This window comes from Pseudophryne corroboree, chromosome 12 (genome assembly GCF_028390025.1).
Source record: "Pseudophryne corroboree isolate aPseCor3 chromosome 12, aPseCor3.hap2, whole genome shotgun sequence".
Classification (NCBI taxonomy): domain Eukaryota; kingdom Metazoa; phylum Chordata; class Amphibia; order Anura; family Myobatrachidae; genus Pseudophryne; species Pseudophryne corroboree.
Window position 1 is genome coordinate 2,674,254 of NC_086455.1, and position 18,645 is coordinate 2,692,898.

The 18,645-nt window shown below is 52.7% G+C and overlaps 1 protein-coding gene across 8 annotated transcripts in view; it reads right to left on the reverse strand.

Moving 5' to 3' along the window:
- Positions 1 to 18,645, reverse strand: part of DCST1 (DC-STAMP domain containing 1) — a 124,836-nt gene that overhangs the window by 32,080 nt on the left and 74,111 nt on the right. For all 8 annotated transcript variants that reach the window (XM_063946655.1, XM_063946650.1, XM_063946654.1 and 5 more), the window contains 2 exons: positions 6,206 to 6,327; positions 5,760 to 5,911 (listed from right to left, as the gene is read on the reverse strand). In XM_063946655.1, the coding sequence (XP_063802725.1) occupies positions 5,760 to 5,911; positions 6,206 to 6,327 (274 nt within the window). The remainder of the gene's footprint in view (positions 1 to 5,759; positions 5,912 to 6,205; positions 6,328 to 18,645) is intronic.

Below are 18,645 nucleotides of genomic sequence, written 5' to 3' on the forward strand. Positions count from 1 at the left end.
AGAAAATCCGCACTTGGGACGGGCTCCCAGCATCCACTACAGACTACGAGAAATAGAATTACCGGTGAGTAAATTCTTATTTTCTCTGACGTCCTAGTAGATGCTGGGTACTCCGTAAGGACCATGGGGATTATACCAAAGCTCCCAAACGGGCGGGAGAGTGCGGATGACTCTGCAGCACCGCATGAGCAAACTCAAGGTCCTCCTCAGCCATGGTATCAAACTTATAGAATTTTTCAAACGTGTTTGACCCCGACCAGGTAGCAGTTCGGCAAAGTTGTAATGCCGAGACCCCTTGGGCAGCCGCCCAAGAAGAGCCCCCTTCCTCGTGGAATGGCCTTTTACTGATTTAGGATGCGGCAGTCCAGCCGCAGAATGTGCAAGTTGAATCGTGCTACAGATCCAGCGAGCAACAGTCTGCTTAGAAGCAGGAGCACCCAGCTTGTTGGGTGCATGCAGGATAAACAGCGAGTCAGTATTTCTGACTCTAGCCGTCCTGGAAACATAGATTTTCAGGGCCCGGACTACATCCAGCAACTTGGAGGCCTCCAAGTCCCGAGTAGCCGCAGGCACCACAATAGGTTGGTTTAAATGAAACGCTGATACCACCTTAGGGAGAAATTGGGGACGAATCCTCAATTCTGCCCTGTCCCTATGGAAGATCACATAAGGGCTTTTACATGACAAAGCCGCCAATTCTGACACACGCCTAGCCGAAGCCAAGGCCAAATATATATGACCACTTTCCACGTGAGATACTTCAACTCCACGTTCTGAAGTGGCTCAAAACAATGTGATTTTAGGAAATCCAACACTACGTTGAGATCCCAAGGTGCCACTGGAGGCACAAAAGGGGCTGAATATGCAGCACTCCTTTAACAACGTCTGAACTTCAGGCAGCGTCTTTCCTAGCCTTTAACAGCGTAGGAATCACTTCATCTGGAACGCCCTTTTCCGTTAGGATCCGGCGTTCAACCGCCAAGCCATCAAACGCAGCCGCGGTAAGTCTTGGAACAGACAGGGCCCCTGCAGTAACAGGTCCCGTCTGAGAGACAGAGGCCATGGGTCCTCCGAGAACATTTCTTGTAGTTCTGGGTACCAAGTTTTTCTTGGCCAATCCGGAACTACGAGTATAGTTCTTACTCCTCTCTTTCTTACTATCCTCAGTACCTTGGGTATGAGAGGAAGAGGAGGGAACACATAAACCGACTGGTACACCCACGGTGTCACTAGTGCGTCCACAGCTATCGCCTGAGGGTCTCTTGACCTGGCGCAATACTTTTTTAGCTTTTTGTTGAGGCGGGACGCCATCATGTCCACCTGTGGCCGTTCCCAACGGTTCACAATCTGCGTGAAGACTTCTGGATGAAGTCCCCACTCTCCCGGGTGGAGGTCGTGCCTGCTGAGGAAGTCTGCTTCCTAGTTTTCCACACCCGGAATGAACACTGCTGACAGTGTTAGCACATGATACTCCGCCCATCTGAGAATCCTTGTGGCTTCTGCCAACGCCATTCTGCTTCTTGTGCCGCCGCCTTGTCGGTTTACATGGGCGACAGCCGTGATGTTGTCTGACTGAATCAGCACCGGCTGGTTTGAAGCAGGGGTTCTGCTTGCCTTAGGGCATTGTAAATGGCCCTTAGGTCCAGAATATTTATGTGTAGGGAAGTCTCCTGACTCGACCATTGTCCTTGGAAGTTTCTTCCCTGAGTGACTGCTCCCCAACCTCGGAGGCTTGCATCCGTGGTCACCAGGACCCAGTCCTGAATGCCGAATCTGCAGCCCTCGAGAAGATGAGCACTCTGCAGCCACCACAGCAGAGACACCCTGGCCCTCGGGGACAGGGTGATCAGCCGATGCATCTGAAGATGCGATCCTCACTTGTCTAACAGGTCCCACTGAAAGTTCCTTGCATGGAACCTGGCGAAGGGAATCGCTTCGTAGGAAGCTACCATCTTTTTCAGGACTCGCGTGCAATGATGCACCGACACCTGTTTTGGTTTCAGGAGGTCTCTGACCAGAGATGACAACTCCTTGGCCTTCTCCTCCGGGAGAAACACCTTCTTCTGTTCTGTGTCCAGAAACATGCCCAATATCAGCAGACGCGTCGTAGGAACAAGCTGCGACTTTGGGATATTCAGAATCCAGCCGTGCTGTTGTAGCACTTCCTGAGATAGTGCTACTCCGATCAACGACTGCTCCTTGGACCTCGCCTTTATAAGGAGATCGTCCAAGTACGGGATAATTATAACTCCCTTCTTTCGAAGGAGTATCATCATTTTGGCCATTACCTTGGAACACACCCTCGGTGCCGTGGACAGACCAAACGGCAACGTCTGGAATTGGTAATGGCAGTTCTGTACCACAACCTTGAGGTACTCCTGGTGAGGTAGGTAAATGGGGACATGTAGGTAAGCATCCTTGATGTCCAGTGATACCATGTAATCCCCCTCTTCCAGGCTTGCAATAATCGCCCTGAGCGATTCCATTTTGAACTTGAACTTCCTTATATAAGCGTTCAAGGATTTCAATTTTAGAATGGATCTCACCGAACCGTCTGGTTTCGGTACCACAAACATTGTGGAATAGTAACCCTGTCCCTGTTGAAGGAGAGGAACTTTTATTATCACCTGCTGGAGGTACAGCTTGTGAATTGCCGCCAGTACTACCTCCCTGTCCTGGGGAGTAGCTGGCAAGGCTGATTTAAGGTAACGGAGAGGGGAAGACGTCTCGAACTCCAGCTTGTATCCATGAGATACCACTTGTAGAACCCAGAGATCCACCTGTGAGCGAACCCACTGGTCGCTGAAGTTCCGGAGACGGGCCCCCACCGCACCTGGCTCCACATGTGGAGCCCCAGCGTCATGCGGTGGACTTAGTGGAAGCAGGGGAGGATTTTTGTTCTTGGGAACTGGCTGTATGGCGCAGCTTTTTCCCCCTACCCCTGCCTCTGGGCAGAAAGGACGCGCCTCTAACCCGCTTGCCTTTCTGAGGCCGAAAGGACTGTACTTGATAATACGGTGCTTTCTTAGGCTGTGAGGGAACCTGAGGTAAAAAAGTCGACTTCCCAGCTGTTGCTGTGGATACGAGGTCCGAAAGACCGTCCCCAAACAATTCCTCACCCTTGTAAGGCAAAATTTCCATGTGCCTTTTAGAATCAGCATCACCCGTCCACTGCCGAGTACATAATACTCTCCTGGCAGAAATGGACATCGCATTAATTCTAGATGCCATCCGGCAAATGTCCCTCTGTGCATCTCTCATATATACGACTACGTCTTTAATATGCTCTATGGTTAGCAATATAGTGTCCCTGTCAAGGGAATCAATGTTATCAGACAGGGAATCAGACCATGCTGCTGCAGCACTGCACATCCATGCTGAAGCAATAGCAGGTCTCAGTATAGTACCTGAGTGTGTATACACAGACTTCAGGATAGCCTCCTGCTTTCTATCTGCAGGCTTCTTTAAGGCGGCCGTATCCTGAGACGGCAGTGCCACCTTTTTTGATAAGCGTGTGAGCGCCTTGTCCACCTTAGGGGATGTCTCCCAGCGTAACCTATCCGTTGGCGGGAAAGGGTACGCCAGTAGTAACCGCTTAGAAATTACTAGTTTCTTATTTAGTGAACCCCACGCTTCTTCACACAATTCGTTTAACTCATCAGATGGGGGAAAAGTCACTGGCTGCTTTTTCTCCCCAAACATAATACCCTTTTTTGTGGTAACCGGGTTAATGTCAGAAATGTGCAACACATTTTTCATTGCCGTAATCATGCATCGGATGGCCCTAGTGGATTGTATATTTGTCACATCCTCGTCGACACTGGAGTCAGACTCCGTGTCGACATCTGTGTCTGCCATCTGAGGTAGCGGGCGTTTTTGAGCCCCTGACGGCCTCTGAGATGCCTGGGCAGGCGCGGGCTGAGATGCCGGCTGTCCCAAAGCTGCGTCATCGAACCTTTTATGTAAGGAGTTGACACTGTCGGTTAATACCTTCCACATATCCATCCACTCAGGTGTCGGCCCCGCAGGGGGCGACATCACACTTATCGGCACCTGCTCCGCCTCCACGTAAGCGTCCTCATCAAACATGTCGACACAGCCGTACCGACACACCGCTCACACACACAGGGAATGCTCTGACCGAGGACAGGACCCCACAAAGTCCTTTGGGGAGACAGAGAGAGAGTATGCCAGCACACACCACAGCGCTATATAAACAGGGATTTACACTAACAAAAGTGAATTTTCCCTATAGCTGCTTAATATACTCAGTTTGCGCCTAAATTTAGTGCCCCCCCCCTCTCTTCTTTACCCTTTGAGCCTGGAAACTGCAGGGGAGAGCCTGGGGAGCTGTCTTCCAGCGGAGCTGTGAAGAGAAAATGGCGCCGGTGTGCTGAGGGAGATAGCCCCGCCCCCTTCTCGGCGGACTTCTCCCGCTTTTTTATATACTTTTATGGCGGGGGATTATGCACATATACAGTTTATTAGACTGTATTATGTGCTTTTTGCCATGTAAGGTACTCTAATTGCTGCCCAGGGCGCCCCCCCCTCCCCCCTCCAGCGCCCTGCACCCATCAGTGACCGGAGTGTGTGGTGTGCATAGGGAGCAATGGCGCACAGCTGCAGTGCTGTGCGCTACCTTAATGAAGACTGAAGTCTTCAGCCGCCGATTTCCTCCGGTTTCTTCCGTCTTCTGGCTCTGCAAGGGGGACGGCGGCACGGCTCCGGGAACGGACGATCGAGGTCGGGCCCTGTGTTCGATCCCTCTGGAGCTAATGGTGTCCAGTAGCCTTAGAAGCACAAGCTGGCTGCAAGCAGGTAGGTTTGCTTCTCTCCCCTCAGTCCCTCGATGCAGTGAGTCTGTTGCCAGCAGATCTCACTGAAAATAAAAAACCTAACAAATACTTTCTTTTCTAGAAGCTCAGGAGAGCCCCTAGTGTGCATCCAGCTCTGGCCGGGCACAGATACTAACTGAGGTCTGGAGGAGGGGCATAGAGGGAGGAGCCAGTGCACACCAGATAGTACCTAATCTTTCTTTTAGAGTGCCCAGTCTCCTGCGGAGCCCGTCTATTCCCCGTGGTCCTTACGGAGTACCCAGCATCCACTAGGACGTCAGAGAAATTCAGACCTGATTGCTGCTCTGCATTTTCGCTCAGCGGGCGATCAGGTCTGAACTGCGCAGGCACCGCAATGCGCCGGCGCATGCCAGAGTTGTGATTGGCATCTCTGCCCAGCGATTGCCTCTGCCTGATTGACAGGCAGAGGTGTTCGCTTGGCAGGCCGGTGGTGTTGGGTAGTAGTTTTAGGGGCGCAGTCCGGCCAACGCAGGCGCGCCCAGACCGTGTGACGGGCGGGCCGTGGCAGCTGCGTGACGTCACACGCAGCCGCTGCGATCCGTAGAGTGTCAAGTAGCTCCCTGCCAGCACGCAGGAGCTGCTCCTCAGGTACAAAAACATCGCCGTCGTCCCATGCTTTTGTACCTGTGCAGCGGAGGTAGGGCCAGACATGCGGGTGGACTAGTCCTGTGCTGGGCGTCCCCCCCCATGTCAGGGTGGATAATCGTAGCCTTGCAAAATTTTGCACAGCTACGATCAGGTCTGAATTAGCCCCACAAACCTTCCCTGCTGTAGGACTTGTGGGATAGCTAATGACTCAGCCAATGACATTGCTGAAATGGTACATGGTAAATCCTGGAGGTATGGAATGATGAGATTTCAAATAGGAGGGTAGGGAGACTGTACAGAAGATAGAGTACTCACGTGATGAAGAGGAAAATAAAGGCGCAGGACAGAATGATCTCCAGGAGTGACTTAGCCTTCTCTATCAGCACCCTCTTCCTGCTGATGTTCTCCCTGATGTCCTCGGTGATGAGCTTCTCCGATATGTCGAGTCCAACAAATGTGTTCCGAGTCTGACATCATGATGAGAGGAGAATAGACAGGGGCATGAAAACCTGGCAGTGTAGAAGAAGGGTTCCTCTGAGAAAGAAGAGGGGTGGTCCTGGCGGACTGAGCAGCGCCAGAGGACTCTGTACAATTATATCAGTAACATCTGTGCACTGCGTCTCCGGACCAGGAATACATGGTCTGAAATGATGGTGAGGGGACACTATGATAGTACAATGGCCATCAGCCTTGGCGTGGGCGGGCGCACAGGCCTAGACATTATAAGCGCCAGCAGGAAGTGAGAGCAGGAAAACACTTACTCTTACGGTCTTCTCGATAGAGAAACCGCTAGTCATATTCATCAACGTCGCGTTGACCATGTCAAACAGATTTCCAAAGTTGTCTCCAAATGGCAGATTGTTCTTGCACCAGACGTTCATCACTAGAGGAGAAAGACATGGGACAGGAAAAATAGGATTTTAATTACCTACTGGTAAATCCTTTACTCGTAGTCCGTAGAGGATGCTGTAGTTCCATTTAGTACCATGGGGTATAGACGGGTCCTTTGGGAGCCACTGGCACTTTAAGAGTTTAATAGTGTGAGCTGGCTCCTCCTTCTAGCCCCTCCTACCAGACTCAGTCTAGAAACTGTGCCGGAGGAGACGGACATGCTTCGAGAGAAGGAAATACAGAGATAGTGGTAAGAATCACACCAGCTCACACCGAATCGAAAAACCATGCTGACCAGCAGGAACATGAAGAAACCATATTAACCAGCATTCAACATGAAGAAACCATGCTGACCAGCAGGGACTAGAAGAATCCATGTTAACCAGCATTCAACATGAAGAAACCATGCTGACCAGCAGGGACTAGAAGAAACCATGCTAACCAGCAGGGACTAGAAGAAACCATGCTAACCAGCAGGGACTAGAAGAAACCATGCTAACCAGCAGGAAGGAAGAACAGCAACAGCTGAACCAATAAGTAACCAAGTAACAAAGCAGGAAAACGCAGCGCTGGGCGGGCGCCCAGCATCCTCTACGGACACGAGAAAAGGATTTACTGGTAGGTAACCAAAATCCTATTTTCTCTTACGTCCTAGAGGATGCTGGGGTCCACATTAGTACCATGGGGATGTACCAAAGCTCCCAGAATGGGAGGGAGAGCGCGGAAGTTCCTGCAGAACTGATTGACTGAACATCAGAGGCCAAAGTATCGAACTTGTAAAACTTCGCAAACGTTTTCGACCCAGACCAAGTAGCAGCTCGGCAAAGTTGCAATGTCGAGACACCCCGGGCAGCCGCCCAGGAAGAACCCGCCTTACAAGTAGAGTGGGCCTTAACAGATTTTGGACACGGCAATCCTGCCGTAGAATAAGCGTGCTGGATAGTGAACCTGATCCAGTGAGAGATCGTCTGCTTAGAAGCAGGACACCCGATTTTCTTGGGATCATATAGGACAAACACAGAGTCCGACTTTCTGTGACGAGAAGTTCTCTTCACATAGATCTTCAAAGCCCTCACAACATCTAAGGACTTTGAGTCAGTTGCACTGGCACCACAATAGGTTGATTGATATGAAATGCCGACACAATCTTAAGAAGAAACTGCTGACGCGTCCGAAGCTCATCTTCTTGGAAGATCAAGTAAGGGCTTTTACAGGATAAAGCCCCCAATTCGGACAAGCATCTAGCAGAAGCTAAGGCCAACAACGTGACCCCCTTCCATGTAAGAACTTTGACCTCAACCTCCTGTAGAGGCTCAAACCAACCCGATTGGAGGAACTGCAACACCACGTTAAGGTCCCAAGGCACCGTAGGCGGTACAAAGGGAGGTTGGATATGCAGAACTCCCTTCAAAAAAGTCTGAACCTCAGGGAGGGCAGCCAATTGTTTCTGAAAGAAAATGGATAGGGACGAAATCTGGCACTTCACAGATCCTAACCTCAGGCCCATATCCACACCTGCTTGCAGGAAGAGGAGAAAACGTCCCAGTTGAAACTCCACCGTAGGAAACTTCTTGGACTCACACCAAGAGACATATTTCTTCCAAATACGATAGTAATGTTTAGACATTACCCCTTTCCTAGCTTGTATGAGGGTAGGAATGACCTTCTTCGGAATGCCCTTCCGAGCAAGTATCAGGCGCTCAACTTCCATGCCGTCAAACGTAGCCGCGGTAAGTCTGGATAGGCAAACGGCCCCTGCTGCAGCAGGTCCTCCCGAAGAGGAAGAGGCCTCGGCTCTTCTAGCAGTAGATTCAGAAGGTCCGCGTACCAATCCCTTCTTGGCCAGTCTGGGGCAATGAGGATCGCTTGAACCCTTGTCCTCCTTACGAGCTTTAGGATCCTAGGAAGGAGTGGGAGTGGTGGAAACACGTACACTGACTGGAACACCCATGGAGACACGAGGGCGTCCACTGCCACTGCTTGTGGGTCCCTTGACCTGGAACAATAACGCCAAAGCTTCTTGTTGAGACGAGAGGCCATCATGTCTATTTGGGGTAAACCCCAAAGGACTGTTATTTCCTTGAAACCTCCGGATGGAGGCCCCACTTTCCCGGATGGAGATCGTGTCTGCTGAGGAAGTCTGCTTCCCAGTTGTCTACTCCCGGAATGAAGATGTCTGACAGCGCCAACGCGTGCTTTTCCGTCCAGAGGAGTATTCTTGTGACCTCTGACATCGCCGCCCTGCTCTTTGTTCCGCCCTGTCGGTTTATGTAAGCCACTGTTGTTACGTTAAACAATTGCACTTGAATGGCCCAATTTCTTAGAAGAGGGGCCGCCTGAAGAAGACCGTTGTAGACGGCTCTTAGTTCCAGGATGTTGATGGGTAGGCCGGCTTCCAGGCTTGACTACCGACCTTGGAAGGTTACTCCTTGAGTGACTGATCCCCAACCCCGAAGGCTCGCATCCGTGGTTAGACCCAATCCTGAATCCCGAACTTGCGGCCCTCCAGAAGGTGAGGCAACTGTAACCACCAGAGGAATGAAATCCTGGCCCTCGGCGACAGACGAATTCTCTGGTGCATGTGGAGATGAGATCCCGACCACTTGTCCAGAAAATCCAGCTGGAAGGTCCGAGCGTGGAACCTCCCGTACTGGAGAGCTTTGTAAGAGGCCCCCATCTTTCCCAACAGGCGAATGCATTGATGAACCAACACCCGGGCTGGCTTCAGGACATCCCGGACCATAGTTTGTATCACCAACGCCTTTTTCTGCGGAAGAAACACCTTCTGCACTTCTGTGTCCAGGATCATTCCCAGAAAGGACAACCTCTGGGTTGGTTCCAAATGTGACTTTGGAAGATTCAGAATCCAACCATGACTCTTGAGGAGGTGTGTTGTGAGAACAATGGACTGCAGCAGCTTCTCCTTGGACGACGCCTTTATCAGCAGATCGTCCAGATATGGAATGATGTTCACCCCTTGTTTGTGGAGGAGAACCATCAGCTCTACCATCACCTTTGGTAAACACCCCCAGTGCTGTGGAGAGGCCGAATGGCAGGGCCTGGAACTGGAAATGACAGTCCAGCAATGTGAAACAGAGATAAGCCTGATGCGGCAGCCATATCGGAATGTGGAGGTACGCATCCTTGATATCCAGTGATACCAGTAATTCCCCCTCTTCCAGACCTAATATCACCGCCCTGAGAGACTCCATCTTGAACTTGAACTCCTTTAGAAAGGGGTTCAATGATTTTAAGTTCAGAATGGGCCTGACCGAACAATCCGGTTTCGGTACAACGAAAAGGTTTGAATAGCAACCTTTGTTCTGCATGTGAGGTGGTACTGGCACAATGACCTGTGCCTCACACAGGTGAGGGCAGACAGAGTTTCCCCCCCCCCCCATCAAGAATGGCAAGAGAGACAGAGATTGGAGCCAACCCAGACACAGCGCTTGTATCAAAGGGAGACCCCTTGTCAGCGCTGACAGTGCACCTTAATAGGACACACAGTCGTATTACAGCCTCCCCTCCCTTCTACAACCCCCTGGTACCGTGTACTGATAGCTGGAGTTGCTGTGGAGGGACCTGTTCTCCTTCTCAGCGATGTGCAGGCAGGAAAATGGCGCTGAAACGCTGCTGGGTCCGCTCTGAGAAGCTCCGTCCCCTTAATGGCGCTGTCTTCCCGCTCTTCATGGATTATACTGGCCTAAGGGATTAGTGCTGGTTATGATCCGAGGACCCCGACAGGCTTCTGTACCAGTGTAGGGGGTAAGCGCTGGCCCAGGGCGCCCCTCACAGCGTCGCACCATTTACCGCTGAGCCTTCCCAGGAGCGCAGTTAATGCTGCCTCCATCTTCACACCAACCCCCCGCTTGGTAGGGGGGTCGGTGTCTCACTCACCATTTCTTCAGCTCGGTAAGGGGTTGGCGGCATGCTGCTGGGGCGAGCGGTCCCCTGTGGCGGAGAACAATTAGACCCCTCTGGAACTCAGTGTCCAGTCAGTGGAGACAGTGGCTCAGACCCCGCAGGGTGGACACTGCTCCCCCCCTTAGTCCCTCACTGCAGGGAGGTTGTTGCCAGCAGCCTCCCTGTAAAATTAAAAAACTCTAAATTAAACTTTTCTAGAAAAGCTCTGTAGAGCTCCCCTCGCTGTGACCGGCTCCTCCGGGCACATTTTCTAAACAGAGTCTGGTAGGAGGGGCATAGAGGGAGGAGCCAGCCCACACTCTCAAACTCTTAAAGTGCCAATGGCTCCTGGTGGACCCGTATATACCCATGGTACTAATGTGGACCCCAACATCCTCTAGGACGTAAGAGAAATAATAAACTCTAATAAACAACTTTACTAGAGAAACTCTGGAGAGCTCCCCTAGCTGTGACCGGCTCCTCCGGGCACATTTTCTAAACAGAGTCTGGTAGGAGGGGCATAGAGGGAGGAGCCAGCCCACACTCTCAAACTCTTAAAGTGCCAATGGCTCCTGGTGGACCCGTATATACCCATGGTACTAATGTGGACCCCAACATCCTCTAGGACGTAAGAGAAATAATAAACTCTAATAAACAACTTTACTAGAGAAACTCTGGAGAGCTCCCCTAGCTGTGACCGGCTCCTCCGGGCACATTTTCTAAACTGAGTCTGGTAGGAGGGGCATAGAGGGAGGAGCCAGCCCACACTCAAACTCTTAAAGTGCCAATGGCTCCTAGTGGACCAGTCTACACCCCATGGTACTAATGTGGAGCCCAGCATCCTCTAGGACGTAAGAGAAAGTAGTATTTAAGGGTGGGGTCGCTCCTGAGCGAATAGTAGAATCTGGCATCCAAATGAAGCATCCAGGGAGTTGAATGTATCAAAGGCATAAAACCTAAGAAAGGTGAGGAGAAAAGACCACATAGACGCCTAGCACACTTGCAGTGGACGCACCTCGGCGTATCGCCCATGAAGGTCCCACAGACCAGGTAGAATGTGTAGAGATTGAAGCTGGTACTGGAACTTCAGCTTGAGTGAACGTGTGTGAAATCCATACAGGATAAATAGAGAATCTGATTTTATAACGGTATTGGTAGGATATAAGTGCAGTAAAACCTGGCTCCTTGGAGAAGGTTTACAGGGAGACTGGACCTAGTGTTTCCAGAGATATCACTAGCTTGTTTGAAAATGGCAGCCTGGACTCTCTTAAGAGAAGGAGGAGCAGCTCAAAAGGTGGGAAGACCACTGTGGACTGACGTCTTGAGCTGGGGGAGGGGCCACAGGCTAAGTGCTGGCCTCCCCTACCCACATGGTACAAATGGCCTCAATTAATCTGTATAAAAATAAACTAGCCTGTGCTATGAAAAGCCTTGGTGGTCTAGTGGAGTCCCTGGTCTGAGCCAGTGTCAACAGGGATGAGCGGCGGACTGCGATTAAGATGTAGGTCACTGTAAGCGCGGACATGGCTTATCTGCCCACCGATGTCGGCCACGCAGTCCTAAGGTCCCAAAATTCAGTGGTGCTAGAAGCGATTGGTCCCTGTCGGAAGTACTGTCTTTGGGAGGTGATGGAGTCGCAGAGCTGGACTCTTAATAGACTATCAGCGCCGCAGGCTCAAAATTAAAAATATTTTGAAAAGAGAAAATTAAAAAGTAAACATGAAACCTTGGGGCTGCCCCGTTAGAGGTGCATCCTGCATCCTGCTTCCTGCCTGAGCATGGTTATAGGGGGAAAGGCCTGAAGCATCTTGAGATTGCTGAAAGCTTAACTGATTGGTGCCCGGTCCTGATGCTACCACCTACAACCCGATGTCTTCCTTGTGGAGCCTATGGAACCTGAAGAAGAAAAACTGTGGGGTTTCCTGTATTTTTCTGCGCCAATTTTTTTCTGGCCTATCTAATTAGCCCACATTTTTCACTTCCATAAAAGTTTCCGTTTTCGCGTCTGCGATCAGAAACAAAAAGAATGATTATTGTGTTTTTGGTTTCAGCTGTATACCCAATAAGTGCCGCTTTCAGGGCTAACTGTATTAGGGATAGGCTGTGATGGGGGAATAACGGCTTTGGCACAAGTGGGAGGTTAGGCTGCAGGGTGAGGTTAGGGATAGGCTGTGATGGGGAATGATAGGGATTGGCACTAGGGGGAGGTTAGGCTGCAGGGTGAGGTTAAGGATAGGCTGTGATGGGGAATGATAGGGATTGGCACTAGGGGGAGGTTAGGCTGCAGGGTGAGGTTAGGGTGTGATGGGGAATGATAGGGTTTGGCACTAGAGGGGAGGTCAGGCTGCAGGGTGAGGTTAGGGATAGGCTGTGATGGGGAATGATAGGGATTGGCACTAGGGGGAGGTTAGGCTGCAGGGTGAGGGTAGGGATAGGCTGTGATGGGGAAAGATAGGGATCGGCACTAGAGGGGAGGTCAGGCTGCAGGGTGAGGTTAGGGATAGGCTGTGATGGGGAATGATAGGGATTGGCACTAGGGGGAGGTTAGGCTGCAGGGTGAGGTTAGGGATAGGCTGTGATGGGGAATGATAGGGATTGGCACTAGGGGGAGGTCAGGCTGCAGGGTGAGGTTAGGGATAGGCTGTGATGGGGAATGATAGGGATTGGCACTAGGGGGAGGTTAGGCTGCAGGGTGAGGTTAGGGATAGGCTGTGATGGGGAAGGATAGGGTTTGGCACTAGGGGGAGGTCAGGCTGCAGGGTGAGGTTAGGGATAGGCTGTGATGGGGAATGATAGCGTTTGGCACAAGTGGGAGGTTAGGCTGCAGGGTGAGGTTAGGGATAGGCTGTGATGGGGAAGGATTGGGTTTGGCACTAGAGGGGAGGTCAGGCTGCAGGGTGAGGTTAGGGATAGGCTGTGATGGGGAATGATAGGGATTGGCACTAGGGGGAGGTTAGGCTGCAGGGTGAGGTTAGGGATAGGCTGTGATGGGGAATGATAGGGATTGGCACTAGGGGGAGGTTAGGCTGCAGGGTGAGGTTAGGGATAGGCTGTGATGGGGAATGATAGGGATTGGCACTAGGGGGAGGTTAGGCTGCAGGGTGAGGTTAGGGATAGGCTGTGATGGGGAATGATAGGGATTGGCACTAGGGGGAGGTTAGGCTGCAGGGTGAGGTTAGGGATAGGCTGTGATGGGGAATGATAGGGATTGGCACTAGGGGGAGGTTAGGCTGCAGGGTGAGGTTAGGGATAGGCTGTGATGGGGAATGATAGGGTTTGGCACTAGAGGGGAGGTCAGGCTGCAGGGTGAGGTTAGGGATAGGCTGTGATGGGGAATGATAGGGATTGGCACTAGGGGGAGGTTAGGCTGCAGGGTGAGGTTAGGGATAGGCTGTGATGGGGAATGATAGGGATTGGCACTAGGGGGAGGTTAGGCTGCAGGGTGAGGTTAGGGATAGGCTGTGATGGGGAATGATAGGGATTGGCACTAGGGGGAGGTTAGGCTGCAGGGTGAGGTTAGGGATAGGCTGTAAAGGGGAAGGATAGGGTTTGGCACTAGAGGGGAGGTCAGGCTGCAGGGTGAGGTTAGGGATAGGCTGTGATGGGGAAAGATAGGGTTTGGCACTAGAGGGAAGGTTAGGCTGCAGGGTGAGGTTAGGTATAGGCTGTGATGGGGAAGGATAGGGTTTGGCACTAGAGGGGAGGTTAGGCTGCAGGGTGAGGTTAGGGTGTGATGGGGAATGATAGGGTTTGGCACTAGAGGGGAGGTCAGGCTGCAGGGTGAGGTTAGGGATAGGCTGTGATGGGGAATGATAGGGTTTGGCACTAGAGGGGAGGTTAGGCTGCAGGGTGAGGTTAGGGTGTGATGGGGAATGATAGGGTTTGGCACTAGAGGGGAGGTTAGGCTGCAGGGTGAGGTTAGGGTGTGATGGGGAATGATAGGGATTGGCACTAGGGGGAGGTTAGGCTGCAGGGTGAGGTTAGGGATAGGCTGTGATGGGGAAAGATAGGGTTTGGCACTAGGGGGGAGTTTAGGCTGCAGGGTGAGGGTAGGGATAGGCTGTGATGGGGAAAGATAGGGTTTGGCACTAGAGGGGAGGTTAGGCTGCAGGGTGAGGTTAGGGATAGGGTGTGATGGGGAAAGATAGGGTTTGGCACTAGAGGGGAGGTTAGGCTGCAGGGTGAGGTTAGGGATAGGCTGTGATGGGGAATGATAGGGATTGGCACTAGGGAGGAGGTTAGGCTGCAGGGTGAGGTTAGGGATAGGCTGTGATGGGGAAGGTAGGGTTTGGCACTAGGGGGGAGGGTAGAGATAGGCTGTGATGGGGAAGGATAGGGTTTGGCACTAGAGGGGAGGTTAGGCTGCAGGGTGAGGTTAGGGATAGGCTGTGATGGGGAAAGATAGGGTTTGGCACTAGAGGGGAGGTTAGGCTGCAGGGTGAGGTTAGGGATAGGCTGTGATGGGGAATGATAGGGATTGGCACTAGGGAGGAGGTTAGGCTGCAGGGTGAGGTTAGGGATAGGCTGTGATGGGGAAGGTAGGGTTTGGCACTAGGGGGGAGGGTAGGGATAGGCTGTGATGGGGAATGATAGGGTTTGGCACTAGGGGGGAGATTAGGCTGCAGGGTGAGGTTAGGGATAGGCTGTGATGGGGAAGGATAGGGTTTGGCACTAGGGGGGAGGTTAGGGATAGGCTGTGATGGGGAATGATAGGGATCGGCACTAGGGGGAGGTTAGGCTGCAGGGTGAGGTTAGGGATAGGGTGTGATGGGGAATGATAGGCATCGGCACTAGGGGGAGGTTAGGCTGCAGGGTGAGGTTAGGGATAGGCTGTGATGGGGAAAGATAGGGTTTGGCACTAGGGGGAGGTTAGGATGCAGGGTGAGGTTAGGGATAGGCTGTGATGGGGAATGATAGGGATTGGCACTAGGGGGAGGTCAGGCTGTAGGGTGAGGTTAGGGATAGGCTGTGATGGGGAATGATAGGGATCGGCACTAGGGGGAGGTTAGGCTGCAGGGTGAGGTTAGGGATAGGGTGTGATGGGGAATGATAGGCATCGGCACTAGGGGGAGGTTAGGCTGCAGGGTGAGGTTAGGGATAGGCTGTGATGGGGAATGATAGGGTTTGGCACTAGGGAGGAGGTTAGGGATAGGCTGTGATGGGGAAGGTAGGGTTTGGTACTAGGGGGGAGGGTAGGAATAGGCTGTGATGGGGAAGGTAGGGTTTGGCACTAGGGGGGAGGTTAGGGATAGGCTGTGATGGGGAAAGATAGGGTTTGGCACTAGAGGGGAGGTTAGGCTGCAGGGTGAGGTTAGGGATAGGCTGTGATGGGGAAAGATAGGGATTGGCACTAGGGGGGAGTTTAGGCTGCAGGGTGAGGGTAGGGATAGGCTGTGATGGGGAAAGATAGGGTTTGGCACTAGAGGGGAGGTTAGGGATAGGCTGTGATGGGGAAAGATAGGGTTTGGCACTAGAGGGGAGGTTAGGGATAGGCTGTGATGGGGAAAGATAGGGTTTGGCACTAGAGGGGAGGTTAGGGATAGGCTGTGATGGGGAAAGATAGGGTTTGGCACTAGAGGGGAGGTTAGGCTGCAGGGTGAGGTTAGGGATAGGCTGTGATGGGGAAAGATAGGGTTTGGCACTAGAGGGGAGGTTAGGCTGCAGGGTGAGGTTAGGTATAGGCTGTGATAGGGAAGGATAGGGTTTGGCACTAGAGGGGAGGTTAGGCTGCAGGGTGAGGTTAGGGATAGGCTGTGATGGGGAAAAATAGGGATTGGCACTAGGGGGGAGTTTAGGCTGCAGGGAGAGATTAGGGATAGGCTGTGATGGGGAATGATAGGGATTGGCACTAGGGGGGAGGGTAGGGATAGGCTGTGATGGGGAAGGATAGGGTTTGGCACTAGAGGGGAGGTTAGACTGCAGGGTGAGGTTAGGGATAGGCTGTGATGGGGAAGGTAGGGTTTTGGCACTAGGGGGGAGGGTAGGGATAGGCTGTGATGGGGAAGGATAGGGTTTGGCACTAGAGGGGAGGTTAGGCTGCAGGGTGAGGTTAGGGATAGGCTGTGATGGGGAATGATAGGGATTGGCACTAGGGGGAGGTCAGGCTGCAGGGTGAGGTTAGGGATAGGCTGTGATGGGGAATGATAGGGATTGGCACTAGGGGGAGGTTAGGCTGCAGGGTGAGGTTAGGGATAGGCTGTGATGGGGAATGATAGGGATTGGCACTAGGGGGAAGTTAGGCTGCAGGGTGAGGTTAGGGATAGGCTGTAATGGGGAAGGATAGGGTTTGGCACTAGAGGGGAGGTCAGGCTGCAGGGTGAGGTTAGGGATAGGCTGTGATGGGGAAGGATAGGGTTTGGCACTAGAGGGGAGGTTAGGCTGCAGGGTGAGGTTAGGGATAGGCTGTGATGGGGAAGGATAGGGTTTGGCACTAGGGGGAGGTTAGGCTGCAGGGTGAGGTTAGGGATAGGCTGTGATGGGGAATGATAGGGTTTGGCACTAGAGGGGAGGTTAGGCTGCAGGGTGAGGTTAGGGTGTGATGGGGAATGATAGGGATTGGCACTAGGGGGAGGTTAGGCTGCAGGGTGAGGTTAGGGATAGGCTGTGATGGGGAAAGATAGGGTTTGGCACTAGGGGGAGGTTAGGCTGCAGGGTGAGGTTAGGGATAGGCTGTGATGGGGAATGATAGGGTTTGGCACTAGAGGGGAGGTTAGGCTGCAGGGTGAGGTTAGGGTGTGATGGGGAATGATAGGGATTGGCACTAGGGGGAGGTTAGGCTGCAGGGTGAGGTTAGGGATAGGCTGTGATGGGGAAAGATAGGGTTTGGCACTAGGGGGGAGTTTAGGCTGCAGGGTGAGGGTAGGGATAGGCTGTGATGGGGAAAGATAGGGTTTGGCACTAGAGGGGAGGTTAGGCTGCAGGGTGAGGTTAGGGATAGGCTGTGATGGGGAAAGATAGGGTTTGGCACTAGAGGGGAGGTTAGGCTGCAGGGTGAGGTTAGGGATAGGGTGTGATGGGGAAAGATAGGGTTTGGCACTAGAGGGGAGGTTAGGCTGCAGGGTGAGGTTAGGGATAGGCTGTGATGGGGAAAGATAGGGTTTGGCACTAGAGGGGAGGTTAGGCTGCAGGGTGAGGTTAGGGATAGGGTGTGATGGGGAAAGATAGGGTTTGGCACTAGAGGGGAGGTTAGGCTGCAGGGTGAGGTTAGGGATAGGCTGTGATGGGGAATGATAGGGATTGGCACTAGGGAGGAGGTTAGGCTGCAGGGTGAGGTTAGGGATAGGCTGTGATGGGGAATGATAGGGATTGGCACTAGGGAGGAGGTTAGGCTGCAGGGTGAGGTTAGGGATAGGCTGTGATGGGGAAAGATAGGGTTTGGCACTAGGGGGGAGGGTAGGGATAGGCTGTGATGGGGAAAGATAGGGTTTGGCACTAGGGGGGAGTTTAGGCTGCAGGGTGAGGGTAGGAATAGGCTGTGATGGGGAAGGTAGAGTTTGGCACTAGGGGGGAGGGTAGGGATAGGCTGTGATGGGGAAGGTAGGGTTTGGCACTAGGGGGGAGATTAGGCTGCAGGGTGAGGTTAGGGATAGGCTGTGATGGGGAAGGATAGGGTTTGGCACTAGAGGGGAGGTTAGGCTGCAGGGTGAGGGTAGGGATAGGCTGTGATGGGGAAAGATAGGGTTTGGCACTAGGGGGGAGTTTAGGCTGCAGGGTGAGGGTAGGGATAGGGTGTGATGGGGAAAGATAGGGTTTGTCACTAGAGGGGAGGTTAGGCTGCAGGGTGAGGTTAGGGATAGGCTGTGATGGGGAATGATAGGGTTTGGCACTAGGGGGGAGATTAGGCTGCAGGGTGAGGTTAGGGATAGGCTGTGATGGGGAAGGATAGGGTTTGGCACTAGGGGGGAGGTTAGGGATGGGCTGTGATGGGGAAGGATAGGGATTGGCACTAGGGGGGAGGGTAGGGATAGGCTGTGATGGGGAATGATAGGGATCGGCACTAGGGGGAGGTTAGGCTGCAGGGTGAGGTTAGGGATAGGGTGTGATGGGGAATGATAGGCATCGGCACTAGGGGGAGGTTAGGCTGCAGGGTGAGGTTAGGGATAGGCTGTGATGGGGAAAGATAGGGTTTGGCACTAGGGGGAGGTTAGGCTGCAGGGTGAGGTTAGGGATAGGCTGTGATGGGGAATGATAGGGATTGGCACTAGGGGGAGGTTAGGCTGCAGGGTGAGGTTAGGGATAGGCTGTGATGGGGAATGATAGGGATTGGCACTAGGGGGAGGTCAGGCTGTAGGGTGAGGTTAGGGATAGGCTGTGATGGGGAATGATAGGGTTTGGCACTAGGGAGGAGGTTAGGGATAGGCTGTGATGGGGAAGCTAGGGTTTGGCACTAGGGGGGAGGGTAGGGATA